A 12,585-nucleotide genomic window follows, 5' to 3' on the forward strand; every position below is an offset into this window, starting at 1 on the left:
ATTAGCATATGAAATCAAAGAACGTGTTACTTCCTAATTTTGATTCCACAAAACATTACCTATGACACCAGAGCAAGCTCACCAAAAGTCATGTAAATACTTGCCACTAATGTATTAAATTAGCAGTGCTGCAGATATTCCCATTCTTTTAATGCTTTGTAGTCATGAAAAAAAACGGTTCTATAATAATATACTATAAAAATTGAAGAGAACTCACCATCAAAATTGCCATCAATGAGACGGCTTGAATCGTTGTAGTTGTCCATTGAAATTGCTGCTATGCTGGGCATAAAACTGAGCATCTTTTCAGTGAACACAGTCTTTCCTGCCCCAGATGGACCAGCCAGTCCTACCACTATGATGCCATCCATATGCTGAGTGAGAAGTTGACATGCACGAATTACTATGAAGAACCCTTTCTCAAATGAAAGAACTTCAGGAATTGGAGCAATTTCATATCGATCACAGTCCTTTCTCTTTACCAACTGCACCTGATCTCTCAGAAGTCCAGGCCTTCTTTGACTTGAAGGGCTCATACTTTTACTTAAATTGTCCAAAGCCATTCTCAAATAACCAGATCTCACGGCCTGTAATTTCCAGTAAAAGAATTCCACATAAAGAGCCAATATTGGAGAGGTAATATATTCAGTATGGAAGCCTAGAAAAGGATTCTGATTCTGCCCAGTCAAAATAAATATAGGGCAGGGGCAGACTAAATATACGGAGATTATATCAAATGTTAAAACAGAATATTGACACATCAAAAAGTTTAAAATATATCTTGATTAGGATTATTTGGATATATGAAATAATTATTCCTGAATTGAGCATAAGCATATAAATTGACAACTGTTGAATGAGCAAAAGGAACTTTACAGATGAAAATATCCAGTGCTTACGAAAAAAGAAGATTTACATCTCAAAAGTCCTAGAGTTTTCTACTTGAAGAGGATAAACAAGTACTTCAATTTTCGAAAACAATTCAAAAATCATACAAACAGTTCTAACTGCCCTCAATTTACATGGCATAATCCCACACAAATAACTGACATTAAATGCATTGTTGTTTAGCATGGAAACCTAGAGAAGCATTCTCAATATGCAGTCAAAAGATATATAGGGCAAGTTAAAGTAATACAAATGATAACAAATGGAAAATAAAAATACCAATACATCATTATTACTAGATATATTATTATGTTGACATAAACTTACACTACTTTCACACATGTTTTAATCCCCTATGCTGATGATGTAATAACACCATAACAGTTGTTTTACAAGCAATTTCTAGGACAAGGCTGGCAAGAAGCAAGAAAATGCATTTCTAAGATATATTTTTGGGGAGGCCACTTTTTAGGGGGCAACAAGAAATGCCTATTATAAAAATAACTTCAGAATTATAGAAAATGTCACATTCATATGATAACATTGATAGGACATTAAGCATATACATCATAGAACAGCAATACATAATATTAGACTTGAATTGACATTTCACACATGGTGAAAAATAAATTAACAAAATTTAATTGCTTTTATTGTCAACTTGCATATATATATTTGCAACAAAATGCCTGAAGATTGCATGTTTCAACTACAAAAAGACAAAAACATAGAGCATATGCTGTTTACCGTACTGGGTAAAGAAATCAATGCATACGAATACTAGATCAGAACAGCAGAACTCCTATTATTCACATATGCCAAAGACATTACATTATGCTCGATAAGATGATCACAGTGATTACCCGGAGGGGGTGTATATACATCCTGAGAAACCTTCCCGAAGGGGTCCGTCGACTACATGACAATTACCGAAGGGCCTGTCGGCTACAATAAGAACCTTACCGAAGTAGTCTATACCAACAGGATACATCCTGACACACAACCTGTCGGCTAAACAATATTTGCCGACATCATGAACCAGAAGGTTGTGTCTCAAACTGTGAAGACCGGCTGCGTCAAAGCTGATACACTTGATCCATCCGGACCTTCAAATCAGCTATGATCTAGGAATTCTCCTCCACTACTTCTTTCAACATCAAAGTGATCTCTTGGCACTCAACTTCTTTCTGATCATAAGCCTGTTTTGCTGAGTCCTCCTGTAGTGCTGCTGCCAAACGCTGTTCTGTTGCTACTAGTTGCTATTCTACCTGCTACTTCCCTCGTGCACTTTCCTCGAGTTGTGCTAACAGGGTTGTCCGCTCTGCTTCCCATGCAATCTGCTAGGTGGCAAGTCGGTTGGCCATTTCCTCCCAAGCCTTCTCGACCGTCTCTCGAGCTTCCTGCCCAGCCTCTACCCGTCCTCTCTGTAAGCACCAACTCTACCAGGGTCTTGCTTCGCTTTGTGATGTTAGCAAGGCATGAATGAACATCCTTATCCTTCTCTTCTGCTAGCTGTAGAGGGTCTACCACCTGCACCCCTCCATCTACTTTCTCTGTTGCTGCACTCTGATCCTCCAACCCCGGTACACAGATATTGCATGTCTGCAGCAAGTCTAGGTCTCATTAACTAGTCAGACTTCCCACGATTGATAACCGCAAATGAGTCAGGGTCTAGGGGACAACGCCCCCAGCGGGGTTGAGGGGTAGCGCCCCTCACCGCCAAGACCAAATTAGCACTTTCGAAGCCACAGAAAACACCATTTTTGTGATTTTCTTCTGATCCAACACTCTTTCTGACAACCACTTACGTTTTCTACCTGATTATGTATTTCTCTTCCCTTTGGCATCATGCGTTACTCATTCTGAACATTTTTTATTTGTCGTCCGTTTTTTTTTTTTTTTTTATAGAAAACCTCCTGTCACCCTTCTTCTATATCTATTTCTGGACGCTGTGCGATTGCGCTCCTCTACTTGCCTTCCTGATTGCATCAATTCACAACTTCTAGTCTATGCGTTCTTAATCCACTGGGCACCTTCCACAATATGTTTGTTGTAGAACTTATCTTATACTCCATCTGCAAGCTTTCTTTGCACGCCATGGACTTGAAAACGCCATGCTTGTATTGCCAAACCTTAATAACTTGTGCCCTGATTGCGTTGGAATTGCATTATACTCTTGTCCATACCAATTAATGTTATTGCTCCAATCGTACGAATGCTGGCATCTATTGGATTTGGCATACGATCCTCTGTTCTTAGCTATTCGATATTTGCCAAACTCCTTTGTTTACCATACGGTACATATCTATCCTGCATATGGAGGCATTAAAAGGAATGTTGTACGGATGCATGTGACTTAACTTGGTCGCCGTACAAAATCTTGCTCAGAATTGGCCGTACTTGTCGTGTCGTACAGTGCTTCTGGGAGTGTTTATATGTCGACAGTTGCAGTGAAAAGGATGTTGTACGGTAGCTTATAGCTAGTGTGAACATCGTACGGTGAATGCTTGATGCCGTACAGTACCTACAATATCCCCAGCTGCCGTATTATGACTTTGCTCTATGTTGCATGAAAATGTCGTACCTTGACATTTGGAAAAGGTCGTACAATCTTTTTTGAAGGTGCGAGGACACTTAAAACACCATTAGGATCTGTCGTATGGTGGACACCACTTCGGCGTACGATTCCTTCATGTTGTCATACGGCCACTTGACCGTACGGTGCTTTTCTCTCTTTGTTTTTTTCTTTTCTTTTTTTCTTTATTTTTAAAATACCACAAAGTCAATTTTCGCCATCCTGCAACAACAAGGGAGTCGTTCGGACTTCATTCTATGACAACAAGGGGGTCTTCCTAGCATGGTACATCTTCCACTTCGACTCGTTCACTGCCTGAGGCGCTTCTTGTCCATCCAAAGTCCGCAATTTTATTGCTCCATTATCATCTACCTCCCGAATCTGGTAAGGTCCGACCCACTTGACTTTAAATTTGCCTAATCTGATTCCGTTCCTTCTATCATACTTTAACACCCACTATCCCGATTGGAATTTGTTCAGTTTGAGGTGTTGATCATGGCATGCTTTGCACCTATTCTGCATCACCTCTGTGGCCTATTGTGCCTACAATCGTCGCTCATCAAGTTTGTTTAAGGTACACGATCTCTCCCTCCAGTTTTCCATATTGCCCAGTTTGTTCCCGAAGCTCGGTACCATTGATTCCGTTGGTTGCTCCTTCTTGCTGTCAATAACTGCATTCTTGATTTTAGAACCTCCACTCCGTACTATTGAAACTTTTATTAAACCCTTCCTCTTTGTTTCCTCCGCAGACCATACGATGTGTTTTCCTTGCTATCGACACCTTTTTATTTTACGTAACATTTTCTTTCCACGCGGTCTGTTCATTGTGTTCCGTATGGTCGAATCTTTCCTTTTTCTAAGTCCGTACTATATGTTCTTTCCTTCAGCTTCAGTCGTAACCGCCTTTCCTTCTTCCACTTTCTATATTCCTTCAGACATTCATTTTCCTCTTCTTTCTCACCTTCGTCGACCCTTAACATATTACAACTCGAAAAGAGCCCGTAATCCTCCATCTGCCAGTGGAAAAGGCCATTCAACGAGTCTAGGTCATCCTCATCTGACCCTCCTTCCAGTCTCAATACTCCCTCTTCATTAAGTTCCATTCTCTTCTTCCCCTCGTCATCATTCTTGCTTTCACCTTCTGAGTCTGACGATGTTGCCTCCTCACCTACCATTTGTGTGTGCAGGTCAATTATGAATCTTCTACCTCCACGCTCCATTGATAGAGTATTCTTCTTCTAGTCGTGTTTAACTTTGTCTTGTATGAGCCACCTCCGACCAAGAATGGCATTGTATCCTTTCCTCTTCAACAAGATCACGACAAAGTCAAGCAGGAATGGCTGTGTTCCAATTGTCACCGATTGCGCCGTGAGGACTCCCAATGGTTTGATCCCTTGCTGGTCCACCGTTAATAATTGGAATGTAGGTGGCCACAATGTCAGCTATCCCAACCTTTTCCAAGTGTCCTCTGGTAACACATTGACACCGGACCCTCCATCCACAATCTTGTTTGTCAGAACAGTCCCCAGAATTCCCATTTCGATGACTTTCAGATGTTGTCCAGATGAGAGGGCTACTAGCATCAGATCTTCTACACTCACGCCACCTTCTTTTTCCTTTCTTGTTCTGCTGGTAACTTAGTAATTGGAGCAATGTTCGTGAGTGTCGTACGGAGTTGAGGCATAGCGAGCAATAGATCATTTATTTTGACGGGTACCTCGGTTTGTAATATTTGTCGTACGATGTTCTATTTTGCGCAATTTTGTGTGGAGGTACCAGTAGTGTCCTTCAGGTGTGCTTTCTCTGCTTGCGTTGCCTTCTGAATCTTCGCCTGTGCTTCCTCCAGTCTCTTTTCTTCCATCAGGTCGAGGTACATTTTCGTTTGCTTCCGTGTGATGGCTAGAACCTTCTCTTCATCTGTCTCAATAGTGATCAAATTTACTCCTGACTTCGGGCACTTGGCAACTTCATGATCGCTAGGTCCGCACCATCTGCATAATAATTTTGGTGTGTTTGTCGTTGTACAGTCACAGGCAAAGTGGCCCCACAAATTACATGCTCAGCATTGAACTATTGGTCAGTTGTTCGCATCGTACTGAATTTGACTCCTGCTGCCATTATTATTGTTGCCAATGTTGTTGTTTTGACCTCGCCGATTATTTTTGTATCCTCCCGACATGGCACCCTTTGTACTGGTGTTCCTGCTCCCTCTTGACGCGGAAGCCTCTTGTGTCAGGAACACTTGCTGAGGACCTCTTGTTTTCATATTGAAAGGGCATTGCTTTGTGTAATGTCCCATGATCTGGCAAATCTCCTAAAATTGGTCCTTCAGACATGATCCCTTCGTATGGCCTTCTTTCTTGCATCGATGCACCAAAGCTCATTTCCCTTGGTCTCCCTCTGCATGTTTTTGAATTCTTTCATCATCCGAATCATATCCTTTTGGAGAGCGCGGACCTTCTTGCTACCCTTTTCATCATCACTGCTCTCTTCTTCTGAAGACGCATTGTCATCAAACTCGAATGAACTACTTTTCTTTTTCTTTTGTCTTTTGCTCGCTTTCTAAATTCATCGCTCGATTGTATGCTTCCATGTACGACGATGGCGGCACAATATTCATCTTCTTCTGCAACTTCAGGTGTAGGCCTTCAATGAACCATCTTTGCTGCAACCCATCAGCCGGCTTATTCTCCATTTTATTTATCAAGTCTTTTAATTTCCTGGCATAGACTCGAACTGTTTCATTTTTCCCTTGTTTTGTGTTGTATATCTCGACTATGATCTCATTGTTGTCGCGAAGCAGTTGAAATTCGGTAGTAAACTCCTTCTTAAGGTTATCCCAAGTGGTTAATTTTTGGGGATCCACATCGGCGAACCAATCAATTGCAACACCCTGTAGGGTGGCCAGACACTGTCGGACCCATTCGTTTGTATCTATTATGTCATTCGCCCTCCAAATCGTTTCGCATGTTTTACAATGTTGGATCGGACCGGCTGCTCCATCAACATCAAATTTTGGCAATTTTTCTTTTGGTCCTGCCATTACTACTGGATGTGTAGGAACATTGATGTTCTGTATTCTGGCACCAACGCTTTGTATCCCGACGCCAACGCTTTGTACTCCGACACCTACGAAAGTTGTGCTTTTTGGTGAAGAAGGTTCTCCATTAAGTGAATTGGTCCTTCCTGGAAGTGTATCGTGGACAAAGAGTTCACTCCATGCTCGTGCTCCCTCGGCACTCCGAGCTGTGCGAGTCGATTCCCTTCCGTCTGGATTCTCTTCCCTCGGCGAATACAGGCTCAAAAACTCTTCCCTTGCTTCTTCCACCAATTCCACCCACTGTCGAGTCTCTTTCAACAATTCTTCAGAGCTTCGATGTCTGTCGGCAATCTTTTGAAACCTCCTTCTGCATTCGACTTGTTGTGCCAAGATTAAATTTTCTTGTGCAGTACATATTCCATCTTTTCCCTTGATCTTATTTCGATTCTTGTTAAGCTGATTTGGCATTAATCTTCATTCCTCCCTCCTTCCAAGTTCATGAGGCAACGGTGCCAAATGTTTACCATACTTGGTAAAGAAATCAATGCATACGGATCAAAGTAACGAGAATCAAAATTGTATCAAAATCGGCATGGCTGAATCGAATCGTGAATCGGGGGTGAATCGCCGGTGAATCGGCGATGAATCGGCAAATTTGAAAAAACCCTTTAAATGTAGAGATTTTAACAATTTAAGACTTATTTCATGCCCCCTTTATTGAATATAACTTAAACACACTATAACATCATCAAATAGAAGTTAAAACTTAACAACATAAACATGGAAGTTTGTGTTTACGGCATGGGGTAAAGAGTTTTTATAAGACAGCTGCCTTAGTTATTATAAGACAGCTTCACATCCAACACCTACTCCAAGTGCTTCAAAGTGTATCACCCCTCTCGAAAGGCTTGCTCTGTTGTTCTCTCCACCACAGACACTCCATGCCTGCAGCAGCTTCAGGTTTCATCAACTGGTTAGACTTCCCACGACTAATAACCGCAGCGACTGGGGGTCTAGGGGGCAACGTCAAGGGGCAGCGCCCCTGCCACCAAGACCAAATTAGCACTCTAAAACCCACACAAAACTGCACATAACACAATATTTTTGTGATTTTCTTCTGATCCCACACTCTTTCTGGGAACTGTTGATGTTTTACTACCTGATCATGTCCTTCCCTTCCCTTGGGCATCGTCCATTATGTATTCTAAACATTTTTTATTTGTCGTCGTTTTTTTTTTTTTTTTTGTAAACCTATGGTTCTTTTCTCTTCTTCTCTCCCACTTTTCCTCTCTTCTACTCATGCTTAACAATTGGAAAGCCCTTTAGGGTTATAACAAAGAGGAAAGGTAAAAAAGAAAGTAAAAAAATAAGTGATTTTTTTATTATTTCCAACTAAACATGTTTGCTGACGCCAGCCGATTCACACCGATTCACGTGGCCGATTTTGGCAATTTTTGGACTGAATCGCCGATACTGGCGATTCAGCCGATGAAATCGCCAATCACGATTTCTGACACCAAAAAAATCGAGGTGCATGAATCTGATCGCCGAATCGGCAATTCAGGCGATTTCAACGCGATTCTCGGAACCATGATATGGATACTAGATCAGAATAGCAGAACTATTATTCGCATATGCCAAAGACATCACATTATGCTTAATAAGATGATTACAATGATTACCCAGAGGGGGTATACATACATCTCGAGGAACCTTTCCGAAGGGGTCCGTCGGCTACATGACAATTATCGAAGGGCCCGTCGGCTACAATAAGAACCTTCCCGAAGGAGTCTATACCGATGGGATACATCCTGACACATACCCTGTCGGCTATACAATATTTACCGACGAGATATGCTACTACCCCAAGTTAGCATATTCTAAAACTACATTGAAACTAGATTTGGCGTCTAAATCTCCCACCGTGAAGGGTTGTCCAATCGAATGGAAACCTATCCAATCCTTCCTATCCTTTCTCTTCACAATCTATGTAGCATCTTCAGCATCAAAATCCCACTATCTAACTAGAGTCTGATGATACTTCAAAAATCTTGATCCTAGAGTCTGATGATACTAAATCCTACACTTGTGGGGAGATAAGTCTATTCCTCATGACGCATTGAATGTAGCTACATGTCGACCAATTCCTTTTTGCAATAGAAGAACTGATGACCTAAGAAAGAGGTGAATGGAAAGTATTTTCAACTTGGTGGATCATTGTTGTGCCACATCCATCATTCAATAGAGTTGGTACGAGCTAATGTATCTCTATCCATCCTCACTTCTAATTTGTTTAATGTCAGACTAAATAGATTGATAAAGGCTACCCACTATGCCTGAAGTAAAGTAGACTCCTCGCCAACACATAAGTCACGAATTGGAGGCAATATCCAAAAATTAGCTACATACCATTTGAGATTTAAAATCATAGTGAGGTGTTCATGGGTTGCACTATCGCATCGCAATGGGCTTAATAAGGTACTCATATAATCTTTTAAAATAGTTGTAGTAGAATTTCTCTTCAAATTAAATTAGAAAGAACCTTGTAAAATAAAGACTAACCTGTTATGAATAATATGTACTAGTAATTGCTCCAAGGCACTTGCTTTGATGCCATATTGAGATTGAGACACAAAGGAATGCCAAAGGCTTCAACACACCAATTAGTCATTCACCTTCAATATATTTACACAAGTACATTATATGGATTTATAAAGGCTCTCAAGTTTTCAACCTACTAACTACCCAAACCACTTTCTTAACAACTAACAAACAAATAATAACTAATTCTTACTAACTAGAGTGATTATTACATTATTTTTTTTTATTTAATAACCTAAGTTAAGCATTGATTCCTAACATTGCCAACTGTTTCTCTTGTTCCTCTTTGAGAAAGAGATATCTTAGCCCTAATATTTTCCTGGCCTTCTTTTGTTTGCTGTTTTTCTGCTTTGATCCCTAATATTTCTTGGTCCTTTTTTGAGCAAGTACAACCTCTTTGTTGTCTTTTCTAGATTGTCCATGACTATTTGATGTCTACACACTCTTTAAAGGAGACCTATTCACTATATTTTGTTTATTTTTCTCTAGATTTTCTTCTTGTCCCTTAGCTTACCTTATGAAACCACACTTCTAATTTTTTGTCACATGTTTGTCTTTTCCATAAATAGAGACCTCTTGATTTTTTGTTTGGCACTTTTTCATGTGCTAGTGCCTCTACAGCTTCCCATTTGGATGGTGCATGGTTTAAGACTCACTTCAAATGATCTTTTGTCTACTTTGGATGAAAACAAGAATGGTATCACTCTTCTTTCTCTATGGACTCTCCTCTACATCATTGAGGTGCTCATTTTCCAAGAAATGGGGATCATTCTACTAGTGCCAAATGTTATCTAGGTAGGTGTGTTGAAATTCTCCCCACATCTTCTTTGTAGGAGGAATATAGCCCAAGTTGTTCTTGTTTGTTATCCAACTTAAAGTGCAAACTTCTTTTTAGGAAACAATATGCATTATAGGAAATCCCTTCCCTTTTGGGCTTGTCTCTTATTACATAGAAGCTAGTTCAAGAACTTTGCAACAATCATCAAGCAAGCATTAAATGCATGTCATGCCAAACGTTGTTTCTCTTCTCCATGAGATTAACTCTTTGTAGCTGAAATTTACTTCCTAAACTTAAAAACGATTGTATGAATACAAATTATCTTTCCAAGATTTTATTAATAACAATACAAACCACTCGTCCTAAATCCAAATTGATGAACATAATTGCAATATCACTTTGGAGGATCAAGTGGATATATTTAATGCTGCTAATACAAACATTCGTGACATTGAAGATGTCCATAAGAGTCTACGCATTTTGGCACAAGAGGAGTAGGGATTGGCCTCCTAAACTAACCAAATCTTTTCCATGGGGACAATTGCGCAAGAAACAATGTCAATCCTATCGTGCCTTGCACAAATGTCCCAATTTTCCTTCATGAAGTAGGAACCATTTTTCCTTCACAGAGTAGGAACCCTCTTCTTCATTTTAATTTTTTCCCCTCTTATCGATGGTGCATTTTGTGTCAAGTTTTGTGATTGATCCTTTTGATTTGAAGTGCTTCTTTGTGTTTTCTATGTTTTATTAGAGTTTTGGAATCTTGCCTGTTGGCATGCTAGTAGGGGTCTCCAAAATCCCAATCCTTCTTTATTTCCTTTGAGGTGGCGTGGTCGTTGTCAAGTTCTCGATAGATCTTATCAACGTAGCATAGTTTCCTTTTCTTAGACCCTGGTACATTTGCAACGAAAGCTATTTTAACTCCAAGCCCTAACATTTGTAACGAGATTTTACCTAACCCGAGTCCACCCCTTGACTCTACATTAATAGTGATTCCCACACGAGTTTTCTCTAAGGATCCATTTGTCCTCCATTTTGTCACTTCGCTTTTCTTTTTTTTCCTAAGCAACAAAAAGTTTCTCTCCCTTTGCAAATGTGAATTGGAGTGAAAACTATTGCATTAATTGGGTTTTTTCTCAATTGCATTTGTCATTTGCATGTGAGAAATTGCTTGATCATCATTAGTTATGTTCCATGCCCTTCTTCACCAACAATCATTGGTTTCCTCCTTTTTCCCATGTAAGGTTTACACTTCCTACTGATTTTTAATGTCATTTTCTTTCTTTTAATGCCTACTTGACCATTTGAGTACACGCCTACTTCACCTAGGGTTTTAGTGTTTTACATTTTTCCATTTTTGAGGTTATGTTAAGGCTTTGGTTTTTATTTGAGTTTGACTTGCTTGTGTCTATTAATTAACTTGCCCTAATAGATCCCTATATATTCCTTGTTTAATTCCAATGTATTTATATCCCTAAGTTTGAGCATCATCATTTCAAAATTTATCTATTGTCAAATCCAAATTTACAATTGTTAGTCTCAAGACCTTTTGTGTCTCCCTCTTGTTATTGTCATGACTTTGTTATCCCACATCCCATTGACATTAAACTTTCACAGTTTTGGAATGTTTCATCAATTAAGTTCCTCCGGGCCACCATGCAAAGAAGGTTTTTGTTGGTTTACATCATATAAGTGTCCCTAATATGTTGATCTTGATCATTACTTTGTCCTAGTTGGTGTACACAATGCCTCAAAGATATTCTTATCTCGATACCTTTCCATACAAATTTCTCAATACCCTCAATCCCCAATTCGAGACATCCTTAACACTTAAGTCTTTTTTAATTTGAGGGTCCACATTTAACTATATTTGAATACTCATTTGGCAAAGGTTCTATAATATTTCCAATCTTTGATCTCTTGCATTTTATGCTTCACACTTCAAGATCACAGATGTAGGGATACTTCTAATTTTATTTCTTATTTGAACACTTGATCCCTAACAACCTATGCTTTGCATTTCTTCAAGATCAATGGTTCGGTCTTTGCAAATATTGGGATGCCCTTTCAGTACAAGTTATGCAATATAGTTGATTCTCAAACCTCAACGCATTACACCATTTATCTTTTCAAGCTCAGGATTTTGAATTTATTTTTGTTTAATTGTCCTCTTAGTATATGCAATGGAGTATTTTAGACCTCCCTTGCCCAAAACTTTAGTCATGATTGTTGAAATACTTTGGTAGCACAAATTTCCAAGATTACACTACCACGAACATGTTGCCTCTAGGGTTTTTTAATTCAAGTGAAGGAACGAAGTTCCTAGTTCCCCATACTAAAACACTAATCATCCTAGGGTCTCAAGGCTTAACTTCTAAAACTCCTAAGGTCCCTATTGTATAACTATGAGGTAGGCATTTTATTAGGGTCTCTACCAGATTTTAAACCTTGCTTATTAGGTGAAATTATCTTAATTAAACAACAAAGTTTGAGGCAACTAGAAACCCTAAAGCTTGCTTACTACATACTCTTCAGACTTTAAGCTTTTCTTTGATGTTAAAACTATCTTTCAATTTCCACTGTATAATAGCAAATGGATATCTTTGAACTATCTAATGGATTTTATGTTCGCATTATAGTATTCAAGCGAGTCAACCAATAAAAGAGATTGAGTACATGGGATATCATCAAAGATATTCACCC

The 12,585-nt window shown here is 39.4% G+C and overlaps 1 protein-coding gene across 9 annotated transcripts in view; it reads right to left on the reverse strand.

Moving 5' to 3' along the window:
* Positions 1 to 12,585, reverse strand: part of LOC149537698 (inorganic pyrophosphatase TTM1-like) — a 187,103-nt gene that overhangs the window by 87,103 nt on the left and 87,415 nt on the right. For all 9 annotated transcript variants that reach the window (XM_089799069.1, XM_089799064.1, XM_089799072.1 and 6 more), the window contains one exon: positions 218 to 587. In XM_089799069.1, coding sequence (XP_089655195.1) covers positions 218 to 563 — 346 coding nt within the window. In that variant the 5' untranslated portion in view covers positions 564 to 587. The remainder of the gene's footprint in view (positions 1 to 217; positions 588 to 12,585) is intronic.

The sequence above is a fragment of the Cupressus sempervirens genome, chromosome 9 (assembly GCF_028749045.1).
Source record: "Cupressus sempervirens isolate cs-2001-9-10 chromosome 9, ASM2874904v1, whole genome shotgun sequence".
NCBI lineage: Eukaryota > Viridiplantae > Streptophyta > Pinopsida > Cupressales > Cupressaceae > Cupressus > Cupressus sempervirens.